At 37.5% G+C, this 26,641-nt stretch overlaps 2 protein-coding genes across 3 annotated transcripts in view; both read right to left on the bottom strand.

Moving 5' to 3' along the window:
• Positions 1 to 138, bottom strand: part of RFTN2 (raftlin family member 2) — a 31,944-nt gene extending 31,806 nt beyond the window's left edge. For both annotated transcript variants that reach the window (XM_009507839.2, XM_064451943.1), the window contains exon 1: positions 19 to 138. The gene's annotated coding sequence lies outside the window, so the exon portion shown is untranslated. The remainder of the gene's footprint in view (positions 1 to 18) is intronic.
• Positions 139 to 8,864: 8,726 nt separating this feature from the next.
• Positions 8,865 to 26,641, bottom strand: part of BOLL (boule homolog, RNA binding protein) — a 29,866-nt gene continuing 12,089 nt past the window's right edge. The window contains exons 6-13 of the mRNA XM_009515365.2: positions 23,871 to 23,998; positions 21,804 to 21,875; positions 20,787 to 20,834; positions 19,547 to 19,675; positions 18,000 to 18,074; positions 14,311 to 14,347; positions 13,132 to 13,261; positions 8,865 to 11,235 (exon numbers count right to left, since the gene is read on the bottom strand). Coding sequence (XP_009513660.2) covers positions 13,140 to 13,261; positions 14,311 to 14,347; positions 18,000 to 18,074; positions 19,547 to 19,675; positions 20,787 to 20,834; positions 21,804 to 21,875; positions 23,871 to 23,998 — 611 coding nt within the window. The 3' untranslated portion in view covers positions 8,865 to 11,235; positions 13,132 to 13,139. The remainder of the gene's footprint in view (positions 11,236 to 13,131; positions 13,262 to 14,310; positions 14,348 to 17,999; positions 18,075 to 19,546; positions 19,676 to 20,786; positions 20,835 to 21,803; positions 21,876 to 23,870; positions 23,999 to 26,641) is intronic.

Genomic DNA, 26,641 nt, shown 5'->3' with positions numbered 1-26,641 from the left:
TTGTCTGTAATTACTTACGTCCAGAAGTTCTACTCAACTGCAGTAGCAAGTCAGAGGGGAAAAAAAAGCAAGTTAGTCAGAATGAAAGAATGAGAAAAGAGCCTCAACATGGTTGGAGACGAAAATCATTTCCAGAAAGGAAGTCAGCTTCAAAAGGAAATTGCTTCTGGCATCTCAAAGGGTAGAAAAGTAAATGAAAAGCAGTTTAGTCCTTATTTTAGATTTCAAAGTTTGATTCCTATTTCCTTTCCACAGGAACTTTCTTCCAGAGGAAAAAACCCCATGAACAGAGTATAGTATATTGTAATAATGTAAAAATATGTAGTAATTTCTTGTCAAGAAAATCAACAACAATCTACACATCACTAAAATCAACATATGTAATTGGTTTAGATAAACACCAAAAAATGACACCAAAATATTCCTCATTTCAAATCAGAAAGACATTGTCAATGTTATACATGAATATAGCTACAAGACTTTGTTCCCCATTTTTCATGCATATTGAACAACTGAGATCCTCTTCTCTGTCAGGCTGACCTCAGTTAGTACAGCCACAGACTTTCAACACTGTTTCCTAAGTATGTTTTTCTTTAAGTCCTGAAATTCAGTAAAATTTCTAAGGGCTCTGATTAATCTTACATTAAATACTGCAAGTCACTTGTAACTGTATTACACCTGATGCAGACTGTCAGAATGCATGGGAAAACAAAGGAGCAGTGACTGATTTTGTAAGGCCCTGTTACTGCCTGGGTGAGCGGTTAGAAAATTTACCTTTTTATTTTCAGACTGCATCTAGAGAAATTAAGAGTCATCTAGAGAAAACCAGAGATTCATAATACCATTTTGGATGAAAAGAACTGCACATTTGAATTTAAAAAGCTTGGGTTTTTTTTTTCTTCACTAAAAAAAATTAATCTTTAAAAAAAAGCTCATATTTTCTATAATCAACTGCTGCAAGTTGGGCATTAAGGATTTGTGCTTTTCTTCCTGTTCTACTGCAAGCAGAGTAATCTAACTCTTATTTAAGTAGCCTACCAAGAATGAGAAGTCTGCAGAGTATATCCCCTTTGAAATTCACATTATAGTTTGAAGTTACTTAACTTTGGAATAATTTAAAAATCACTGAGTGCAGAGCCTATGCAATAATTAGAACTTCAATCCTACAGTCTTTAAAACAGGCTCCCAGGTGCTGAAACCAAGAGGAGAGCCATCAGTGTTGTCTTCTTGATTAAAACCTAGGAAAACATACCAAATAAGCAGAATTCTTCAGCTTACTAGATGTCTGCTTACACAGAAATTGCTCCCAAGCACCATTTCTTTTTTCAGTAAAGGTCATCCCTGAATAGCTGCTACAGCAGTCGTACATGTAAACTGTCCACTCAACCTTGTGAATCCTGCTGCTTCATTCCACGCAGTCCTTCAGATCCACTGTAACCACTTGTATAAAGCCATAGCATGACTAAGCTTCAAATAAAACAACTTCTTGAGCGCTAGTCCAGTTGCTGGCTGGTTGCCTTTTTTTATTTTACTAAAGAAAGCTACATTTTTAATGATGCCAGAACATTGTATTTTGAACTCTTCATGACAAGACTTAAACCATACTTCAATCCTCTCACCAATACAGGATTTGTCATAGTATACACAAACTCTTGGGACACCAACACAGAAACATGGTTATAGATAAAACAATGGTCCTTATTTTGGGTAACCCCAGGTGAGTTAAGGAGTTATAATCTTCCAAGTTGGAAGTCAGTCAACAGTTGCCATTGCAGACTTGACTCAAAAGTCACTACACTGAACCAGTGAAACCAAAGGTCCCATGTGTCAGAATAAAGAAAACAAAACAAAAACAACCAAGAACTAGCAGCATCCCTCACAGGAGTTCAAAACTGCATTAGAGTACCTGAATGACTCAGGAAAGAAACAGTATCATAAGATTCCTGGATCCAAGAGCTGCTTAAGGAACTGCCTGAATGGCTATAGCATCCTGTTGCAAAGTGGATATAAACTACAAAACAGTCCACTTCCAGTGAACTAAAATGCAAAGGCTCTGGGAATTGGTATCACAGAAGAACAGATCCCTAGAACTACTCTGTGATTCACAGAGGTGTGGTAGTCACAGCAACCCCCACTGAAAGAGCATGTGACTCATTCACTGAAACTTGGTATCATTTTTACTTTTAAAAAGGCAAACAAAAATAGCCAAACAATGGACCAATTAACAAAAACCCCTATGTTTCTGTGGAAGGCTTCCAGGATCTCACTATGGTTTTTATTCTGATGAAATGGAAAAATGATACTAAGATGGCAAAAGGAGTAGCGCGCCAACAGGAGTATGAGTCCAGTGCTGGGCTATTGAGTGCCTTCTAGTAGTGCCAGATGAGAGGCTGCAGCAGTTCTGCACAGCAGTTTTGACCAGAAAGTGAGACAACAAGCCTTGCCCTCTGCCCACACCTCAGGGTTGTTCCTGTCCCTTGCTCATGACGTACTTTGTTCCCTGTTGTCAGCATCGCAGGATCTTTGAAAACATTTGTGTGGGAGGCATTTTTGTCTTTCTTGTTACATTATTGGACTTGCTGACTCTAAGGACGTCATCTGATGCTTGAAACGTATGTCTCTCTGCTCCTGACTCCATGCTGCTCTGCTTACTATTAACATCATCGACATCCAGGGGAGGCTCTCTGTCTATGCTGCTGATACCAAATACAGGCGGTGCTTGCACCCCTTTTTGAAAAGATGCTAGCATTAGAAAGACACTTCATTTTTGGAAAAGGCGTAATAAACAGTCTTGAATACAAAGCCTATTTACAAGAATGCTTTCTTCTCCAAAACCAAATTTGTCCTTCATAAACCATTTAAAAAAATAATACAGTTTAAACTTTGCTTCCCCCAGTATCTTAAAAGATCAAGAATGGGAGATAGTACGTGACAGTAGTATGTTCTTTTTTCAAGTCATCTAAGCTTCCTAGTGAAAAAAAAACCATAAAACATAGGAAAACTATGAAAAGTCTGCAGGTACACAGAAGATTTTCCTTGTCTATGCATGCACAGTGTCAAAACAAAAGCTGAAAATAATAAATAAAAATTCAGGAAAAATGACTTGTAAGCATTTAATTTTTAACAGATACCAAAACTGAAGAAAGATCACAAGCTACTCAATCTGCTATTCAGAGAGACAGCTATACCAAGATCTATAGCAAACTTTCCTTTAAGACATCTCTCTCTTTCTGGTTAAGATATGGGCTAGTCTGTTAAAAACAAAAGGAATCATACTGCTTTAATGCTACATTAACTTCAAAAAGCTTCAAAAGGCGGCCAGTATTTTATTCTAAACTTTGAAATATATATCATGGATTTTGTAAAAAGGGCTATAAAATTTTTCAGCAGTATTGCCATCGTGACAAATGACTCCTGCTCAGTCACATGATTCAGAGCTGGCTGAAGCTGCTGAGAGGAGAACATCTCACAACTTCCAGCCTGTCAGAGCACCACTGGGACAAAAACATCAGTGGTGAAACATCTGTGAGATGGTTATTCACTCAAAACATTTTAACTGATCAAGCTTACCTGGAATAAATTCACTATTACAAGCTGCACAGCCTTTAAAGATAGATTCTGATTCTTATTCCTGCGGTTAAAAAGTAGTGAGCATCAGAAATATAAATACTTTAAGTAAAAACTACCTCAAGAATAAGTTATTGCTGCTTAGAAATATTTCACTAGAACCAACACTGACTCAACTAACAAGAAACAGAAGGGATAACCCATAGTTCCTCTGACAAAGTCAAAACGTAAAATAGTATTTGGACCAAACGTTTCCCACTTGGGGTCATAACCACCCATGTTTGCAGCTTAAAAGGCATGTAATAATGCCACTTAAGAAAAAAACCCAAACAAAACAAACCAGCATTATTATCAGCTATAGATCAGTCATCACCCACAGAACATTTTTTACAGAGGACAGACACATACAAGGGGGCAAATTACAAAGACAAGCTAAATCACTCAGATTTCTCCACAACCTGAGGCTATCTGAACAGGACTCGAAAACAATGCATTTAAAAACCCACAAATATTAATCATCTCAAATTGCAACACTTTTTAACTTCATAGTTCCTCTCTGAACTTCTTTTTAGGCTTACTTCCTGTGTTTTATGACTCAAGGCAAATGTAAAGTTTTTTGCTTGGGACAGGATAATGACAGAAAAAGCAAAAAAAAAATTCCATTAGAAAAATTCTGCAATTCAATTGTCAAAATATTTTTCACATCCCTGTCCCCAAGAACTACTACTTTATCTAAAACAAAACACTGACATTTTTTTCTACAGAATTATTTGATTAAAACCATGTTGTCTATAATTTATTTAAAGATGTTTAGAAAGTAGCAGTATTCACAGAATCACAGAATGGCAGGGGTTGGAAGGGACCTCTGGAGGTCATCTTGTCCAACCCCCCTGCTTGAGCAGGCACACCTAGAGCAGGGGGCACAGGAACGCATCCAGGCGGGTTTTGAATGTCTCCAGGGAAGGAGGCTCCCCAGCCTCCCTGGGCAGCCTGTGCCACTGCTCTGGCACCCTCACAGGAAAGAAGTTTTTCCTCATATTGAGGTGGAACCTCCTGTGTTCCAGCTTGTGCCCATTGCCCCTTGTCCTGTCATTGGGCACTATTGAATTGGGCCTAGTCCCATCGTCCTGACACTCACCCTTTAGATATTTATAGGTATTGATGAAATCCCCCCGCATAGTCTTATCTCGTCCAGCTGAACAAACCCAAGTCTCTCAGCCTTTCCTCATAAGGGAGATGCTCCAGCTCCCTGACCATCTTGGTAGCTCTCAGCTGGACTTGCTCAAGCAGTTCCCTGTCCTTCTTAAACTGGGGGGCCCAAAACTGGACACAGTACTCCAAATGTGGTCTCACTAGGGCAGAGTAGAGGGGGAGGATACCCTCCCTCGACCTGCTGGCCACACTCCTTTTAATGCACCCCAGGATACTGTTGGCCTTCTTGGCCACAAAGGCACATTGCTGGCTCAGGGTCAGCTTGTTGTCCTCCAGCACTCCCAGGTCCTTCTCAACAGAGCTGCTTTCTAGTGGTTCAGCCCCCAACCTGTACTGGTGCGTGGGGCTGTTCCTCCCCAGGTGCAGGACCTTGCACTTGCTTTTGTTGAATTTCACGACGTTCCCCTCAGCCCAGCTCTCCAGCCTGTCCAGGTCTTGCTGGATGGCAGCACAGCCTTCTGGTGTATCAGCCACTCCTCCCAGCTTGATATCATCAGTGAACTTGCTGAGGTTACACTCCATCCCATCATCCAGGTCATCAATGACTATGTTGGACAGGACTGGACCCAGCACAGACCCCTGGGAAACACCACTGGTGACAGACCTCCATCCAGACTCCGCTCCATTGATCACGACCCTCTGAGTTCTGTTGTTGAGCTAGTTCAGTGTCCACCTCACTGTCCACTCATCCAACCCACACTTCCTTAGCTTGCCTGTGAGGAGGCTATGGGAGTGTTGAATGCCTTACTGAAGTTGAGACAGACAACATCCACTGCTCTCCCTTCATTGACCCAGCCAGTCACACCATCACAGAAGGCTATCAGGTTGGTCAAGCATGACCTTCCCTTGGTGAATCCATGTTGACTGTTTCTGACAACCTTCTTGTCCTTTACATGCCTGAAGATGACCTCCCGGATGAACTGCTCCATCACTTTCCTGGGGATGGAGGTCAGGCTGACTGGCCTATAGTTTCCTATGTCCTCCTTCTTGCCCCTTTTTGAAGATTGGAGTGACATTGGCTTTCCACCAGTCCTCGGGCACCGCTCCTGTCCTCCGCAACCTTTTAAAGATGATGGAGAATGGCTTGGCAAGAACATCCACCATCTCCCTCAGCACTCACGGGTGCATCCCATCGGGGCTGATGGATTTGCGAGGATCCAGTTTGCCTAGGTGATCTCTGATCCAATCCTTCTCAACCAATGGTAAGCCTTCCTTTCTCCAGATTTTTTCTCTCTCTTGTGGTGGCTGAGATGCCCGAGGGCCAGCCTTAGCAGTTAAGACTGAAGCAAAGACAGCATTCAGTAACTCTGCCTTCTCTGCATCCTGTGTCTCCAGGCCCCCTTCCTTGTTCAGGAGTGGGCCCACTGTGGCCCCAGGCTTCCTTTCACTGCTGATGCATTTAAAGAAGCCCTTCTTGTTATCTTTGACAACCCTTGCTAGATTGAATTCCAAGTGGGCTTTGGCCTTCCTTGTTGCATCTCTGCATATCAATAACATTCCTATATTCCTCCCAAGTGGCCAGTCCCTTGTTCCACATACTGTGGACCTCCCTCTTCCATTTGAGTTTCTCTAGAAGCTCTTAGCTCATCCATGTGGGTCTCCTGGCTCCTTTGCCTGAGTTCTCCTAGGGATGGACTGATCTTGAGCTTGGAGGGAGTGGTACTTGAATACTGAATCTCTTGGACCCCACTGTCTTCTAGAGCCCTAGCCTATGGGATTCCTCTAAGCAGGTCTTTGAAGAGGCCAAAGTTGGCCTTGAAGACCAAGGTTGTAACCCAACTTACTGCCCTGCTTCTACCACGCAGTATCCCGAACTTGTGGATTCCATTCTGAAGGCTCCATGATTTAGCAATATTTTTTTTAATTACCCAAATTTTAATTTGCCCTTTGAAGGGATAATTTTGTGAATGTAACAGAATCAGACTTTTTAAACATGTTAACTTGAGCAGAAAAGCCAGCTTTTGTTAATTATTTTTAGAACATTCAGTTAGAGAGATGACAACAATAGTTTTAATGACTGCAGAAGTATAGTTTAATGATGGAAGTTCAACAGTTCCATATTTCTTGTTTTTCTAAATCTATATTTCAACTACTCATCAATACTACAATTAAATAAACAGAAGTTACAATCCAAGCAGCAGACTGGGACCAATTTGAATTAAACTTTTAGTTACCAAGCCAGAACTTTACTAGAAGTTACACACTAGAGAAACTTGTTTATTATCGCTGGATTACAAGTAGTTTCAACAGAAAGAGCTTCTGATTTATAAAACTGCTAACAGTTCTCTAAAATGAGATCTACAAATTTATTAAGCTTTCAGCTGTGCACATCCACAGTATTATACTTATCAAGCCTGCAGTAACTATATGATCTGTATCTGCAATACACTATCAAATAACACAACCACGCGATCAACTAAAATCACATATTCTAGAATGAAACTGGGTATTCTAGTTTATCTGATGAAAACAACTGGAAGCGTTGTGAACAGTATTCTGTTTACCTTTGTACACACTTATATAGACTGCAGCTCCACTGACAGATGTACGAAATTAGTTTCAATACTTGTTTGAATTATTTGTGACTCAAGAAGTCTAAGGCCTTACAAGACCTACACTTTCCCATTACATCTTAGCTGCATTATTAAACATTCTTAAAATGTGAACTACATATTACTGTTCAGCTTTCTATATTTCTATTTGGATTTTCTGCATAACAGCTTGTAAGGATTTGCGTACAGGATTGCATGTGTGTATCAAGACACTGGCATTATGTTTAGGATCCTTAAAACACTTATTTAAAATGTGTACTTTTACTTACACAGAAGACAAACTTTTACACCAGGTGAACTGAAACTACCATAGTACTTCAACATTACAAAAGCACAAACCTACTTTACTGTAAAAAAACTTTTACAACCATACAACTTCTCACATTTTAGAACTATGTTAAACAGAGGAAAAACATTTCAAGAGCCATGTATTCTGCTAGTTTTTGCTCAGTTACTATTGGAATGCAGTTTACTCATTGACTTAATATTAGCTATTTCGAAAAATGAATTTCAGAATACAAAGAACTGATGATTTGATATGAAAAGGTAAATAGTTTTTCGGGGATGATGGATGGACTTCTGATGCTTAAGATTAGAAGTAGCAGGAACCAAGAATGTTAGTGAAATAAAGAATTCTACTTAGTGCAAAAAAAAAGAGCCCTTGATCATGCACATAGAAGTACAGGAGAGGGATAACTTTGGTAACTTTTCTGCCTGTCAGCAGGTTTTCAGCCAGTGTTATCTAATAGATAACATCAGAACTAACATTTTGCCATGTAACACTAAGTGGACAATGCTTGCTGGAAATATTCTAACAGCTAGCTCAGTAGAAAACTAAAAATACCAGCAGGGTCTCTAAATTCTAGAGGGTGGAAGCCAGAAAGGTAATTTAGTTTGCTAATACATCAACATGACAAGCAGTGCACTAAGATGATTATTTGCTGTTAGCTACTCAATATCTTTAGGGCAGACCTGATCTAATGTGTTCCCTCCTAGTTGTAAGGCTTTACACATGTGCTATCAATGGGAAACTGCAAAAGACCAAAGAAATGTTACCCTTCTACAACCCCCCAAATCAGTGACGGATCAGGATGATAAAATCTGCAGTTAACTAAATGACTTTTTAATAAAAGCACAGGAATGTCCATATTATTGAAATGTTAAGTGGCAGGAGAATAATACTGTGTGTAATGTAAGAGAGTAAAAAAGTCAAACACGCTAGAACACCAAGATAACCCAGTTTTAGGCACTACCTGAGGAAATGATGTAGTTCTTTCTCAGCACATATCATGTGTATCCCTGTAACAAAATTACTGAAGTCAGTGATTGTGCCTCAATTGTGTCTACAGAAGGATTCAACTGCTGGAAGCTTAAAGGTTCAGTTACTACTGACTGATGTTATGCCATCATTCTCGGCAAGCATTTTGAACAAACATGAACTACAATATCAATGGAGAGCCCCCGGTATTTCAACAGTGACGTGCAGTTCCTGGCGGAAAGTCAACATTTTGAGCTTTGTTTTGGTCTCTCCTAGGTCTCTCAGATCAAAATGAAGCATTTTTAAGACCTGGTGATACAATCCTAACCAACAGTACCTCCACATTGATGTTACAGGCCCCACAGGGGCCACACCACAGGTATACTTCTGTGCCTAACACCAAATATCCTTCCAAATGATCAAGTTCACATGGAAGTAAAAACAAAGTGAGTGTTCTTTGAAGCAAAGGCCACAGGATCAACTCATTATCAACGATCTAACATCTGTACCAATTAATGGAAAATAAACTACATTTTGTGAGTATCTGGACCACAGCCACAATCTAACGACATGTAAGTGACTGCACAGTATTCGTACACTTTCAAGCAATCAGTTAAAAAAACTTCCCTGTAAGCATTTATTTTGCTTAATATAGTACTCACTGTAAAACTTACTGCTTGGATCTCTAAAGCATTTTAAAAAACAGGGAAGTCATGTTTGGTAAACAAATTGTGAATTCCAGGAACAAGGACTTGGAATTAAATCTTCTGAATCCTGGGTCAAATGTGGTTTTGTTTCATTATACAAGAAATAAGGCTCTAACATACAACCCTTTGGCACCTTCAGAGACAGCACTTCGTTAAAAAAATATATTTACCATGTAAAATTCTTCTGTGGAAATTAATTATTGCTATAATGTGTCAAGCTTTCTGTAATATATTTGTATTGATGAATTCTAAAATCTAAAACTAAAACAGAAGAATAACCAGACAGTTGTTTTTAGCAGTACTGACTGGCTCAGAAACATGACAAACTTCACCAGATGAGTACTTCCCCCCTCAAAAGTAGGCTGAGATCCCCATGTATCCAGCAAATTGTGTATCTTTTCCTATACTTACTGGTAAAGTAATCCCCCACTGCTGCTGTGGTAACAAGCTTTTACAAACAGAAGACTATTAAATTCTATCTGTGGAGATTTTTCTACCTAGCAAAAGATGGAAAGTCACTTGAGGAAACTTGCAACTAACTCATAGTACATGGCATCTCCTTTCAGAAGAAGTTCAAAACAGCGTAAGAACAGAACCAGACTCCACCTCTCTTCCTGCACAATATGAAGGAATGCTATCAATTGCTAGAATTATCTTTAAATATATTTACATATTATGCATGGATTACTTACTATAATGCCTACTCTAAGATCCCTGAACGATTAAAAGAAAAATCCACAAAAATAAAACCCCCAAATTACTATAGAGCAGATAAAAATGTCTAAAAGCTCAAGGATATTTTACATCCATAAAATAAAGACCTCAGTACTACATAAGCAGTAAGCTTTTGCTTACACTCGTATTAACTACAGAGGCTGTATATTAAACCTTTGAGGAATGACTTTTACAAAACACAGAAGGAATCTTACGGGGGTGAGAGGGGAAGCACAGGGATAAAAAAGGAAAATTATCTTCCTGCAGTGGAGGAGAAAGTAATATTCCATCTCAACTCGCGATACTGCAAAGGAATGCCTAAGTTTTGCACAGACAGAGAAAGTCAAAGCAGCAAGGAAAAGTCTTCAATAGTCTTGTAGTGGTAAAAAGTCAATTCTTGCCCTTTTCCATAGCTAAAACCATACCATAAACTCAAAATTTATTGTTTACCATCTGCAAGAAAAATGTCAGCCTCATAAGTATAAGGAATTGTTAAACTAGTGGTCCAAATTTTATTTTAAGACGTTATTATTCCCAAGCACTAAAGTGACACATAGGTAAAACACTTTATAAGAGCAGAAACTACTGATTGCAAAAAAAATTCTAAGTAGACAAACTCTATTGGAATTGAAAGAAAATGCACATAGATTTAAATAACCAGATTTTAACCCACAGCACAAAAATGCTTTGCGTATGTTGAAAAATGGCTTTTACTTTGTAACTAATGGATCTTCTAAGTTTATGCAATCCAGAAATTAAATGTTAAATTTTCCCTTTAATAAGAGTATGCTGGTTTTCAATCTATGTTAGTAACCAAAGTTTATACAGTAGGCTGTGTATCAGAAATCACCATTTTGTACTGTAACAATGTTTTTATCCTGCATTTACTTTCTTAATGAAGTCATGGTTTAATGTATTTCCACCTGTCCAAACTAGAAAATTTCATTTTATTTCTTTGCGTAAGTTAAAATACCACTCCTCCTTGTATTTTCAGGCAAATGTTAGAAGTTAGGAAGAACATATCCTCCATGTGATAGGTACGTTAGCAAAGTAGATAGCTAAAAATCTGTTTTACAGAATCTGTAGAAGAAGCTGGTGTAAGAATTTCATCTTCCATTCTGTAACCTTTTCTAGGATGAAAATGGGAACTTCATGCATATTGAGGTTTCAGACTCACAGATGAATGATGTGAAAAATTTCTTCTCACAGAATGTGACCTTGATTCCTAAAGAGAGGGAAAAATGCTGTGTTGTTTCCTCTGTTTCAAAGTGTGTCCCATTCACTACATTATTAACATTTCAATAAAAAGTTATTTCATTTTGATATTGCATCAGCTGGACAGACTTAGTTCAAAAAGGAAAATCAGATTTCCATTATGTACATAGGTAAAGTCAACAGTGGCAAGAAATATCTTCCTTTATTTACAAGTATTGAATCTTTGAATAAGGTCAGAATTAATTTACTAAAAATTAAAAATAATCAAGTTTAATTCATTGATCATATAGCCTTGAAGTATGTCAAGTTATTGAAGCAGTTGTATCCTCTTTCTAATTGGATATGGAAAATTAATTTTTATAGTTGTTGCAGTGCAAAACTATTTAGCCAATTCTATTTTTTTTTAAATTTTGTATTCTCTGTAATGCGATTAGAGCAATGTATTATTATGGGAATTTATAACAATGCTTACATTATTTTTTCAGTAGCTAAAACTTGGATTTATAAAACTTGAGCTGAATAACCTGATAGCTATCTTATTTGTAAACTAACAGGCAACAGACTGTGATTAAGTAACTTGACAGCAGATGCCGCTAGCTGCTGACGAAAGGATGGCAAGATCCCAAAGACAGGGCTACCATTTTAAGTACTGGCAAGAACAGTTTTAAAAATATTTGTACTATTCTCTTTCTTCTTCCTAAGATCACACCTTCTTACAGTCTCCCTTTTGTACCTCAGCTGCTCTGTATCCAGTTTGTGCAACTCCCATCTGTTTTATTCTCTTTACTTAACCAATCAGAATCCTTTCTTCCCATTCCTACTATGCCATATGACAGACTCAAACTATCTTTGTTTTCTAACCTTATCTTCTTAGCTCAGGCCTTTTCAGCATGCTAGGTTTTTTTTTTCTTTTGTTAAACTTACTCACCTTTTTACCCTGCCTTCTGGCTCTGCCAGTTTCCTAATACGGGAAAGCTGTAGTTCCTACATCCCTATCACAATATTCTTCACACTTCAATCTCAAGATTTCAGTTTCTTTCCATCACCTACTAGCTCTACATCATATTGTGCATTGCTTTTCTAAATCTCTAGGTTCCATGGCCACTTAGTGCCAGTCTCCCTGCCCATTTTATCTTTCAACCTTACAGGACTTGAGTCCCAATCTATTTCTTTGATTCTTATTAGAATATGGAGGGCACTAACTCATTTTTTCATCTCTGCTGGCTGGTCCCAACAGAAGAGACCTATGCTCAGTTTCACACTGGCAGACTTCTAATATTTTTTAAAAGCCACACCTGGGGATAAATCATAAAGACAAGAAGTCACACCTTAACAAGTAGCAGGGCCTTGCTACAAGTCACCAGGCTCTTTAAAGGCTATCACATAAGAAATGGACACAAATTTTAACATGTGCAAAACATGTATTCTTCCCTAGCCTCACTGTATTAAAATACTAATTTTTTAAAAAGTGCAAGCACCTGAAAGCAGCACCTTTTTCACAATAAGAAGCTGCCAGAGTATATCTCCAAGAACACAAGCCACTGTAAATCACACAGAATAGGGAGAAAGGGGGAGAAAGCTGAGTTGTCAATAAAGGAATTAAAATAGTTTCAGAATCAAAAATCATATATTAAAATGCTGAAAATTTCCCTCCTTGTTGAAGGAAAATAATCCAAACACACACAAAACTTGGGAAGTTGAACTAGAAAGAAAACGATGGAATTAATGTATACAGAATTATCCCAGGAATGCGTGACATGGATTATATACATTGTTTTACACAAGAGAATTATTTACAAACATGCAGGAAGCACCAAAAGTAATATTGCAGGCTATGCTAAATAATATCAGAGCATGTTTTATTATTTAGCGATTTGTAAATAGCAAATGAAATGAAACAACTGACCTCAAGTTTCACAACAGGTAGCTGGTATGTTGATGATGGATCTCAGCCACATGGGAAGGACTTGACAAGAAAATTGGTACAGGTAGACTAGAGCTGCCCAAATGGCTTAATAGTGAATGCTCCAGAGTGTCTGTCAAGTAAAGAGAGAGAACACATATATCAGAGAATGCAAAAGAAAAAACCCACTAAACTGGAATGAGAACAAACTATTAGAATAGAAAAAGAGATTTTAAAGAGAACGTAAAAGGTAACCATGTGCGAAAAAGCATGCCATCTGCACCTGTCTATGTTAATAGAAAATTAACAAATATATTTTCGGTGGAGTTTAAAAAACCCCTTTTACAGGCAATAGACCTTGCTACAGCTAGTGACAAGCCTCTCATTAACCATATATTATGACAACTAGCAGTTGAGATTCACATTTCAGAGACTAAGGTGTAGCTGTACGCTTCTATTCTATTCCCCTACACTAAGGTAACTTTAAACTACAGGTTTATTCTCTCTCAATTTCACTGTATGTATAAATCATAAGAATACCTATACTGAAAATTTGTAAGGCTTAATTTTTTTTGCTCCAGATGGAATATCATACAATAGCACAGAGTACTAGCATAAAATTACTGTACTTCTCCCGAAATGATTACACCAAGACTTCAGCTTATAAAAACCACAGTTTATGTATACACACAAACATAAACACACATGTATTTATTGTTATTATATACATACAGAACACAAATTTTAGTGTATTAAAGCACTCCATTTTTCTCTGCAGTTAAGTTCAGTTAAATTTACAGAACATTCACTACCAAAAGGCCATGCACCATTACAATCTGAATGCATAGATACATGAACTGTATTACAGATGATCACCCTAAATTCTGTTTTGGCATGGGAAGATCCTCCTTTGCCTTTTCAGTTAGAGGCAATATAATTACTGCCAACATAGTGTAGAATGGAAATGGCCATGCAAAGAATCTTTGACCTTTCTAAAAAAGTATTTTCTTATAGTAAGTAGAAAATTCAATATTAAAGTTATCAAAAAAGGTTTTGGGAATAGAGAATAAAGTAGTGACAAAAGCCAAACATGCAAACAAATCTGAAAACCAGGATACATTTTTAACATTGATAGGTTCTTGTTAATTGGGTTTTCAGAAAAAAAGATGTAGAAATACTTACTGCTTTTGCACTCTTCCGTGCCTCTCCAGAGGATTTTCTAAAGAAAAGGATAAGCTTAAAAGGAGTACTATAGCTCTGCACTCAAACCCAGTGTAGAGCACTTTGAGGTTCCAAGAACTGGATTGAGGAAGATTGTCAGTTTGTCAGCTAGACTTACTTAGTCTGTCGTGGGGAGAGGAGTGAAGAGTTGAGATAATGTAAGACTGTTTTTTTTTCCTTCCCCCCTTAAGCTAAATGTCCAAACTCAAATAAAACTAGAAACCCTACCTCCTCCACTCCCCCAAGGTCCTAAAAAGTTCCCTATGGGAAAACGCAATGTATGATCCCGTACCATTAATGTCAGCCACAATGTTCTGTTGGATATCGACCATAGGACTAGCAAAAACTCTGAGATGAGAAGCATGCCTACCCCCTAACAGGTATACTGTGTAGACTGCACCTGTGTTTCTCATCTCCCCAGGCCTCACGGGCCTCCATCATACACACAATATCCAGTGAACATTTACCAGGCCGGTGTGCCTCAGAACTCGAGATAACTATCCAGCAAAACAAAAATTTAACTCACAGGTATTTCTCCAAGGTCTGAAACGAGAACACACAAGTTTCAACCTTCCCTCAAGTTTCTGCCGTTACTGTAGACTATACAGATCTCACTACCAAACACAATCTCATAAATGTCCTCTAGGAGCATTCAAACATTAATCTCCATATTAGGGGACGACTAAGATCTGAAACACTGCACAAGATCCAAAAATGAAAAAAATTTCATGCTTCCTAAAAAACAAGTGTCATCTAGCAGCCTTTGAGAATCAATGCCAACCTTATCCATTTGTACAGATGTGAAGATGAAATCACTTCCACATGCTATAATCCCCAAAAGAAAACACCTTCAAGTAAATACAAAAGATCATTAGCAAACACATGATCAAGGGGAGGGGATTAGTATTTGATTAAAACCTGATCTGAAATACCACATTTGGATCTAAAAAATAAATTTTATTTGGAAACTGGGGAACGATTTCTTCTAATTTTCATTTAAGACTATTACACATTTTGTACTAAAAGTTACATCAACAAAATGCTATTTACGTGGTAGAATAGACAAAATGAAAAATAAGCCAGAGAATTGCCCAAACTGAAGCTTCCTTTGGTAATTGCTAAATGGTTTACATGATTAATGAACCAAGTTCTTTTTATACATCCACAACAGCAACAGAAACACTGGCTTAGTAATTTGTGATTTTCTTCAAAAAAGATTTAATCCATTTGTTTGCTCGCCCTTGTGACTCCATTAAAATATGACTCCAATGCATGCTCCGTTTTGGGCTGCATTTAAAAGCTCTAAGAAGTCTACAACTGCTAATATCTGGATACTGGCTGTACCCATCCTACTCTCACCATATGACTTACAGCTCCTAGTATATAGCATATGGTTTATTCCCAATGCAGTGGAGGCAATTAGCAAGTTACCCTCAAGGTAAGGTCCTTATTTTAGGCATCTGCTCTCTCTCACATGGCCACTACTTGGCGATTTTCGAGCAGCAGATACATTTGTTGGGATATTTTAACAAAGCTACAGCCAGCAGGCAATATTTTTATGCAGCTGAGGAGCAGGTGGTAATGACACAACCACTTGCTTAATACAAAGCAGTCTGCTGTCAACATTTGCTCTTTTTTTTCCAATCATTGAGTGCTCAGCCAGTGATAGACACAATACAAACTGATCATATTCATTACACATGGAATATATTCAAAACTTTACGCTTTCATATACCCACTCAAAGTGAAATGTGAAAAGAATAATATTCCAGAACTACTAAATGAAGCTAACTAAAAATTACAACCTGTCAAAAACTATTTGGCATAACCTTGTAATGAATAAAATTATCAGAATTCAGCAAGTCTTTGTGAATCTCATTGAGATGTGAACAGAGCAGAGTTTCAATTACAGATACACAGAAGACTTGAGAAAACAGGTAAGAATGAGCAAGAAATACAGTGAAGGAATGGACAGGATTAAGTTTAAACCTGCACTGCAGCACAAGTCTTATCTCCTCTATCCTATCCCAAATTTCTTGTACAGGTAGAATTTGTGCAGTTCCTTAACAAACTGGTAAAAATTTAAGTTAGCTTTTTTGGGTGGTAGGAGCGGGGCTTCACCTTTATCTACATCACTTCCCTGACCTGGTTTACCATACTGCCTTGCAGAAACCTCTATCTGCACAGGAAATGGGTGGTGTGGAAAATTGAATGAATTGCTATGTTATGCCAGCTTTGGCTGGGCATGAAATAACTTCTAAAGATATGAATAAAGCCAGAAAATACCATATCAGGAGATAAAGAGTCTGAATTTGCAGCTCATTTCCTACCATGTATGCACATATTCTACTGTAAATTAACACATTGCAATTTATCAAACTACTTTGCCTTTGCTAAAAGGTAAACCATGGTACTGTGGCAGTTACTGTAGAAGAGGAAGAACTACTGTGCTCTACATCTCCCTGTAACTTACTTCACACTACCTTGTTCACATAGCCTTGGCCCTAGGAAAGATAACAGAAGTTGAGGTTCAAGCTGAAAAAGCTTGTTTTGCTATTTGATACAGTAAGCGTGCACTTGTTTTTGATTCTGAGACTACTACTGCCCTTTGGGTTTTTTTAAAGTGTTTTCACACACTGTTAGGAAGTCGAATATAAACTGGATATTATGATCACCGTGTTACACCAACTCCCTTTTAAGTATTTCTTAAAAATATGAATCACTAATGATTATAAGTCTCAAATTAATATTCAGCTGTAATTTTTTTGTTGGAGTATTTGCATTTCATTCCAAGACAACACTTAATGTTACAGCCCCACCTACTGGAAATATTTAGTATACATTATTACACAATAGTCTGGAAAAGATTCATTCTTTTAAAAGAAAGGTAGAAAATGAAAAAGCAATACAGAAGACGTATTATGACATGGCTTTGATTAATTCGTATTTAGCCTGTCATCTGTAGTTGAGTAAGCATCTTTCACAGAAGATAAGTGCTATAATATCAAGTAAAACTACTGATACCTTTAGTCCTTTTCATCAGGCAAATCTAGGCTTAATCTAGTTTAGATATTTTTCACGTGTTGTGTTAACAACCTTATAATTATAAGGCAAAAGGAGCTGAAACTTGGGCCCCAAAAAAACCCCAAAACTTGCATCAGATGATATGGAACCATGTTTTCAAGTGGCCATTCAAAATCAGGTCTGCACAGAATAACATTCACAGGTGGCCAACTGGCAGTTTTCTGTGCTCCATGTTCCAAAACCCCACCCCACCCCAACATGAGGTGCTTATGTAAGGCTGCAAGTAATGAATTCAACTTCAAGATCCAGAGACAAACAAGAATTGTAACTGCCATTTCAAATACCTGAATAAGGTTCACGATTTTCTCTCAAACTACATTTTTATTTGCAGTTTTCTTTATATCTCAAGTTTTAAAATAACTCGTCATGTTTAGTTTTAGTTCCCCCAAATAGTTCCAAAATAAGTAATACTTGCATCCTCTGTAACAAAGCCTCAAGTGATAAAAAAAAATCAGTTTCTCTGCAATAGTTCTGTTTTCCTTATTTATTAATTCATTAATAAAAGAATATTTTTATTCCTGCCCCTCTTAAAGTGCTTGCTTTAACTAATTTAGTCTGATACTCACATGTGCAGGCATGGCTATGGCACTCTGGGCGTAAGGCTGGTGATGTGGTGCTTGAACTCCATGATCAGAATACAGCTGGTATTAAAAATAAATAAATACATAAATAATAACTGAAAAGCTTGATTCACAGTTTTGTTTTTACAAACCTTTCACATGAATTTAGATTCCTTCGAACTTCAAATTGTGAGCTATGTTTATGTAAACTACTGACTTTTTAAAAGTCAGAATTTCAATATTTAAATCTATGTTTTCCCCACTGTACCAAAGTTTGGTACATTTAGTTTATCTAGATCAGTGTCAAAAAAGCACTTTCCTTGACTGAAGTACCACACTTCTCTACTACACATTCACTTCACTCAGTTCTAATTAAACAGCATTTACGTGTGTAGAAATGCAATTCCCAGCATTATCACCTTACAAGATATTTAAATACAGATAATACACAGGTTTTTCTTTTAATTTTACACCATTTTCTGAATTTCCACATACTGCTTCCTTTAACAAATTACATACCCGTGAACTGAAAGCATGCTACATCCAAATATTCCTTAACTGATATAATGATTTTGCTTAGTGCTCACAGATTTCAAATTTCTCTGTGTAAGTTGATATCTGATTTACAAAATACAACAGGTAAAAATAACATTGATAGTAAGATTTATTACTATACAATAAATACTGAGATTTATGCACTCTAAAAAGAGGAAATACCCCAACAATCAAAGCCTTGTATTGTTCAATACCTTTGTAAGGAAATTAAGTTATTTAAGTGGGAAATCCTGACATACCCAAGATGTTTGAAATACCACTTTTGAAACCTCTCTTGTAGCAATAAAATACTTTCCAATTTCTGTAAAACTACTGATTACTGTCCCAATTTACCACTTATTTTGGCGTGCCTGTTAATTAGGAATGAATTATCAAAGCAGAAGTGTACCAATGAATCAGAATACATTTTCAAGTTTTTCTGTAGCCAATTGCTTACTATGGTTTCTAATATCCAATTATAAAGAAATGGCCTTATTGTACATTGAGAATCTCTTAAGAAACATTAGAAATGCTGTTGATATAGAAGCAAAAAAAAAAAAAAAATCAAACAAAAAAAATTATTCAGTCATTCAACTACGCTTAATTCATCCTGATCTTTAGAATATTTACAAATAAGCTTCTACTCACACAGAAAAAAATTGCTTCAGGAAACTTATGGCTTGGGTAGACTAATCCAGCATTCTGAAGAGCCTATCTCCCATTTTATTTAAATGTTGTTTTCAAATAAAACAAACTGACTAGTCTTTGTACTGCTGTCTGTCATTCACTTGTGACCCTCCAAAAATCTCAGGATAAAAGCATTCTTCTAGAAAACTCTAAGAGATACTCTTATTTGAGGACAACTGAAACAATTTAACAGCAGCAGCATGGGTGTGGAGGCAAGTACAGGGAACAGTTGACCTAAGCGCTCTGAACCGCCTGTGCTTAAACTAAAAGATAATGTTTTTCAATTGCAGATAAAATGCTTCAGTTTTAAGTAAATTTTTTAATAAAAATACCTCAGGAACTGCAGCTTCCACTACAAGCGGAGGAGGAGGTATACATCCACTTTCCTGAGTAATCCCTATTGGCTGATAAATAACTTCAGATGGTTGCAGATACAAGAATGAAGGTGAAGAGGTAGGAGACTGAAATAAAACATGACTTCCATAAATTATATGATTTATACACTATAAACACCAAAGCTTATTATTTTACAGCCATCTTTGCTACATATAAATGAAGATAAAGCTTTAGAAGAAAGTGTCAAACTCATCTTTGACAACCTAAAGTAACTAAGTGACAGGGAAGTGGGTAGAAAGATCAGGTAGTAGAACAGAACCAATATGTCCTCTAATCACTTTTTATATATTTTTCAGATTTTATTTACATTTTGGAGAGCATTGATAGAGAAAACCTGAACTTAAGAAAATTGACACTTAACTCTCAAGATCACAGAAACATACCACAATCTAATTTTCTCTTGCAAAAATGTTACACTAAAAAACCCAAGTATTTTAGTTTTAAAATAAACCCCACAGTATTTCTGTAAATCAGCACTCAGACTTCAAAGCAGCAGACTGATATCTATTAATAGAGTGGATCTGACCATAACTGGACAAGGCTGGCTGCTACTAAAGTAATGAGGACACATTGTAGTGGTTCAAGCTTAAGGGACTTGGTCCTCCTTTCAGCTACAAACTCTTCAAGTTCCTTGAGCGGCAACTTTTCCACATTAAGGTCCTCTGCTTCAGAGATCACAAAAGCAACAGTCTCCCCCCCAGATTACTAAGTCCACAATTTCAAGTTCCTCCTCCTATTTCAAGGGTCTGGCTCTAATTTTCACTGTGTTTCTCTGTCCACATGCCTCTGCTAGCAATACTCCAATGAAACACCACAGTTCGTATTAGTTAATGAGTTAGGAGTAATTTAGTATTAACTATCAGGCAAAATATGGCAGTTTTCACCTGCTTCTGAGAATTTACTAGATAATTTAATACAAACTTTTTGCCAGAGGAAGAGGGGAGGGGAAGATGATTTTTTTACACCAGATTTATATTTGATGTTTCAATAAATGCTATTTTATGCCTCCTTTTGTATCAGCAAATGTCACAAATGCATTATTAAAATATAGTAATTAACATTTATTTCAATAGTGTTGTGTGAATAGTGGGAAATTTTGCTGTTCGATAAGCACACCATACCTTTAAACTAGATGCAAACTAATGGTAAAATGCTGCATCTATGAGCTGTATTTACCTGGGGAACAGACCACTGCCACTGACTTGGAAGACACTGTGTTGGTGCCTAAATTCAAACAAAAAGATATTACTGATGTGATTAAGAACATATGCATACATATACTAGAATTCCCAACATACTAGAAGCAAAGCTATTTCAAATCTGTAATCAATTAATTCAAAAGAAGAAATAAGATTTTCATAAGCCCCCAAATAACTCAGGAACATAGTTTTATCTACTTCCACTCAGCCTCTGACTTGGGTATTTCATAAGCTTCTAAAACACTGAAGCATCTAAGAAACGTGCCTGATTAGGAAAACAGAAGATACAAAATGCAGTTAACTTTCCAGTACAGATTAAAAACATGGACATACTGCATAAATCCCGTAGTGGGCCACCATGATAACTCAGGGACCAGAGAACAGACATATCAGGAAGCTGAGAGACTTTGTTTTGTTCAGCCTTGAGAAGGATAGAGGTGGGAGGCAATCATTATTGGTGGCTACAATAACCTAAGGGGACAGAGGGGTATAAATATGACTGAGTCAGATTCTCAGAGGTGTTCAGAGCACAAGAGTCAATGGACACGGGCCAGAACACTGAAAACTTTAAATTTAAGGGAAAAAAGTCTTTTACCATGAGAAGGGTTGAATATTGGAAGAGGCTGTCCAGAAAGGTTGTGGAATCTCCATCACCAGAGATGTTTAAAATTCAACTGGAAAAGTTCCTGAGAAACCTCATCTAACCAGCCCTGCTCTGAGCTTAAATGGTAAACATTAAGGGTTGTACTAAGCCAGTTGTCTAGAAACACCAAAGAAAATTTTAATTTATTACATTTCCATGTAGTTACATAGGCAGAATAAGTTGTATTCTAATGAGAAGAAAGCCTTTGATGAAATTAAAATCTCTTTTACATTACTATTTTGAGCAGTCTTTGTATTTCTTAAGAATAAATAGACCTGAGACAGTACTGCAAATAAAACTGCATGGCTGGAAGGAATACTGATGGCCTGACACCCATTTTCAAACAGATACCTGATAATGGTATGTAGGAGACTGATAAACTGGTTGAGCTACCATCACAGGTGAACTGGAAACAGAGCGTGACTTAAAAAGAAAAAAGTTACAAGTCTTAATACAGCAGTTTCATAAATTGTCACTCCTGTTAAGAATGGTTCTGAAATACTATAATGCTTAACCACCTCCCCACCTTTTAAAAATGGATTTAACAAGTTTTAAGTTACAAACTAGTTTTGAAGAATCTAAGTGTAAGGGCCTACATTAGAGATGAAACAAAGTCTTTGGCATATTTATTTAGTTCTTTCCAGAAAGCACTAGGCCATCACCATCTAGAGATGCTAAGGCTATCATCCACTATCCTGACCATAGGTACATTCTTGTAAACACTTACAGCAGTCTGAGTTGTCACTGATATATTCCTATCCTCTCCATAGCCCCACTTTTCCCTTTTCCATTCCCTTCCTCACACCAGCCTCAGCATTCATCTGATTTAGCAGTGAGCCACTTTAGTAGCTAAACCAGCTAGAAACCTGCCTAGGTTTTTTTGGGCCCCGGTTTAGGGTCAGAGAAACACCAGTGAAAGAAAGAGGAGCAAAAATATATGGCCAGGGTAGAGGACAACATAGGCTGTTAGCCTCTAGTTCTGACTAGTTAAAGCTACTGTGTGCAACTCCCATGTCATGAAATTCCCTCATTCCTGCAAATACTTAGGAAGGAACTGCTCCACAACTACTTTATGTCATGTGGAATGAATTGAAAATGCAGTATGCAAAACAGAAAAAGACTCAATCTGCACTGTTATACATGCACAATATGTGCCAAAAAGTATTAATATATTTGATTAATGTTTTCTGTAACTTCAAATTTGCAGGTTTTTCCTTAACTTCTTTACATAGGTACTTCCCTAATGATGAAAATTAAGAATATGTAAATAACTGAAACCAAAAGAGGCAGCACTATTTCTAATTAGAAAGATGGGGTATATTTTGTTTGAAACACAGTGAATCTGAACCCAGGCATCAGAACCAAGTTCAGTACTAGAAACAAAAAGTATTGTTTTTCTAACAGGTAGGATTTGAGCAAGTTCTCTAGAACTATAGAGCATGAACTTCAAGACAACTTTCTAAAATACATAAACAGGTGTTTATGCTTGTCCTCTAAAGTTCAGCAGGCACTATATCATACCTCTGTTAGAAAAGCAAGCATCTTAGAAGTCAAAAGAAGTGATTAAAACAGAGGTTAAATACCGAGAAAAAGATTCTATAGTGCCAAAATAAACAACATAGAAGAATCTATTATTACTGCTCTCATCTGTTTTGGGAAAGTTTGTTTTTATTTATCGGTAATTCCTCTGAGTTTTTCCCCCAGCATGTGAAGGGATTTTCCAGTCATTTACAGAGATGGTATGTACAGCCTTTGTGAATGCTGCTTTTACAGAAATTAGTAAGGATGCATCCTCTATGTAGGTCCTGTGACTTATGCAGACCGCATCAGTCCTGCACTCCTTCTGTCTTGTAAAAAAACTGAACTGATTGACAACTCCTTCCTGTATTTCCCAGGAAATTCTGTCCAAGTTCCCCAAGCCTACTAAAGCCAAACAACTGATCTATTGAATTACTTTGTTTTTTCATGACTACTGCTTGCTTTAGGAAGAAGATATGTGAATAGCTATAAAATTACCCAATTTCACTTTTGCTTTGTTTATCTAGTATTATGTTCTCTTTTTGTCCTCAGCATAATATTTTGTAGCCAAGAACACCTCTTTCATGGAGGAATAATAAATGGAACCAATCAAGGGTCATAAGCACCAATAACCCCTTAGTAAAACAAGACTTCTCCTGGGGTAGGGCCCACACCAATTCTGAACTACCCTGTCCAGTAGATCACATCAAAGCAAAGTCCCACACAGAAGAATAAACATAAGCAATGTTTAAAAACACAAAACAAATAGACAAATATAAGGAAACCATTTAAACATCAAACATGAGGCAGAGCCGAAGAAACTGGAAGCAGGAAGGACTTGAAAATATGGCTCTCATCCTGGTCCACAGTAAAGCATATATACAAAACTAAATTACTTACTGGCCATGGCTGCGGAACAGAAGCAACTTCAGATGTATGAAAATAAGCCACTCCATTATGGTAAATATAAGGATATCCACTTGAAGTAGTTAAGTACATTGTACCAGCTTCTGGTATTACAGTAGAACCTGGAATTAAAGTTTACGCACCAGAACATTTTTTTTTCAGATGTGTAGATCTTAAAAAGAAGATCATTTCCAATCTCCAGAGAAGTCAAACACTCAAAGGAAGGAACACGGGACAGTGTGCCTACAGCCGTCTCAATTCCCTCTCAAAACACAGAATCATGAATCCAGATGGTCACAGGATGTCTCCACAAGTAGATGGGAAGGGGTGCAGAGGATGACAGGCATATAAATTACTAAACATAGTTAACTCTAATCACCAGCAAATATATTTTTTTTAATCTTCAAATATCCAGAAGGTGACTTCACATTGTAGAAGATTTTCATTGGTAACTTCCACATATTCATATTTAGCTGAAATAGGATCAACGCACTAAAACCAGAATGATTTCATTACACGACGCAGCCTGGTTTTGACGCACACAGACTGTCTTTCCGTGATGGCATGTTGCCTGGCAAAAGTAAAAACTGGTATCTAGATGTCAGCAACAGGGACACTTCTCAGCAATACTGCTGCTATGGCGGAGGCTATAAATGTGCATGATCTGATTCCAGAGCAGAGTTCCATCTACACAGCCCTCTAATGAGTACTGACAGAAATCATTATTCAAATTAAGGGATATCTACCCCTATGCAGAGGTTGTTTCTCTCTTTTAAACACTGCCTTTGAGATCACCTAGGCTTTATTTCTGTCTGCATTTTGGGGGGCATGGGGCAGGACTTCATGTTTCTCCAGACCTTTACGTCATGCATGAAAACAAGTTTCAGTTCCAAATATAAAAAGACTTCTGTAAAAAAAGAAAGGAAAATTCTGAAACTGAAATCTTGAAATCCCATTAGACAGTAATATATCATGGGAAAACTCAGGAAGAACACAACGTAAAGAACATGACTGAGCAAGTTTTAGTTTTTTGTCTCCCTTGCAAAGCGAAGTGCCACGAGGAAGTGCCATTTTATGGACAGACACAACACTGAAGAGATTACTGGAATACTAAGTGGAGGACCAAGAAGGGTCACACAACAATTCAAAGGCCTTTAGAGTTTGACTCACTCCTAGAAAAGCCTAAAGACACTTGGATACAACAAAGCTGATATACTATCCATAGACAGGTCAGGCTAAGATGGTTGTTAGAATAGTATTAAACAGACCTCAGAAAAATTAGAGGCTACTTTAGGTCCAATAAGCAACTGAGAATAGCAGGTACCGATATCCCAAACAAGCAGACCAATAGGATCCCACAGCCAACAATCCCACCCACTTTGCTAACTACCAAGCACACTGCACAGAACTTTCTGCTACTGTTTAAAGTCTCTCAAAGAAAATACTCTTCAAACCCACCAAACTCACTGTGGCAAAGAAAAAACAACTTGGGGGAGTATAGCTATCTGAAATTCTTCCAGCCCACCAGTTGTTCATGTTTGTTTTCTACTTTTCAGCTTTTAAGAATGCTCATTTTCACAGTACTTGATGCTGGGGAAAAAGCCAACTGAGTGGTCTTTCCAGTACATTCAAAGTTCTTAGCAAAAAAGATCCTGTGACAACAGAAGAGCTAAAAATTGTTTCGCTTAATAGTAGGGAAGATAGGTACTTGATTACAGGTGGGCTGGAGAAGACAGCAATAAACGGGCTCTCTCCAATTTTGCTAAACATAATAGAAGCACAGTCCTACAGTGCAAGTCTAGGTTTTACAGCTTCATGAACCTCAAGAGGAGGTGTAGTAGGTCAAAGTTCCCCAGCAACTAAGGCTGGTAGGCTGAGCATGAGAGCAGACACACTAAAATCAGATCCTAGGATATGTCCGTAGATGTCAATATGATCTTGTATCACAGATCTATCCTAGGCCTGAGGAAGAAGTGGCAGAGTCAGAGGGCCACAAACAGATCTCAAAAGGGCATAGCAGCTTTCTTCAGAAAGTGTTTTTGAGGTTTTTTCCTCTGTTGCCCCAGGTCTCAGAATTAAAGAGTTATGTCCCTCTTTATCAATATGCACATTCAGCACAGGAGTCAGAGGAAGGACACACCACAAGTCAGGCAGTGCAGTTGAGAAAGTCCAAGTCAAAGATGGAAAGGGAAATAAAGCACAGCAAAAAAAACCAGAACAAAGCGGCATGTGACCCCTTGATGATAACTGAACAAAGATCACACTGAATAATTTCTAAAGCAAAGAAACTACACATTTGGAATGAAGTATTCAATTTCCCTGGGCAAAAGTTATCCTACACACTAACAAGGGAGAAAGGCAGACCTATGCACAATGGGAAGGAGAGGGAAGTCTCCTGTCTGCAGAAAGTATATCTGCACCCACAGTGTTAGTGTACATATGAACTTCTAATTGGTAACGTGACAGTAATAACTAATGAACTAAATTTCTCTATATTGTCCTCAGACAGAAGATGAGCAAAAAGTACTTCCAAAAGATATCATAGGACACGTACTGAAGGAAAGTTCCTAAAGTATACTTCATTCCCTGCTGCACTTATAAAAGGAATGTATTCTACATCTCTGACATAGCCTGTACAGAGGAATAATGAAACAGCATGCCCTGCTATGACAAAAACTCACAAATCTTGTCTTAAAAGCTAGTGATTTATCCCCTACATTTTCAGTAGTGTTTTACAGAAATAAAACAGCCCCTGGCAGAAGGGG

This window comes from Phalacrocorax carbo, chromosome 5 (assembly GCF_963921805.1).
Source record: "Phalacrocorax carbo chromosome 5, bPhaCar2.1, whole genome shotgun sequence".
Lineage (NCBI taxonomy): Eukaryota > Metazoa > Chordata > Aves > Suliformes > Phalacrocoracidae > Phalacrocorax > Phalacrocorax carbo.
The sequence above is the reverse complement of the archived record's forward strand: the minus strand, read 5'-3'. Positions and strand labels throughout refer to the sequence as shown.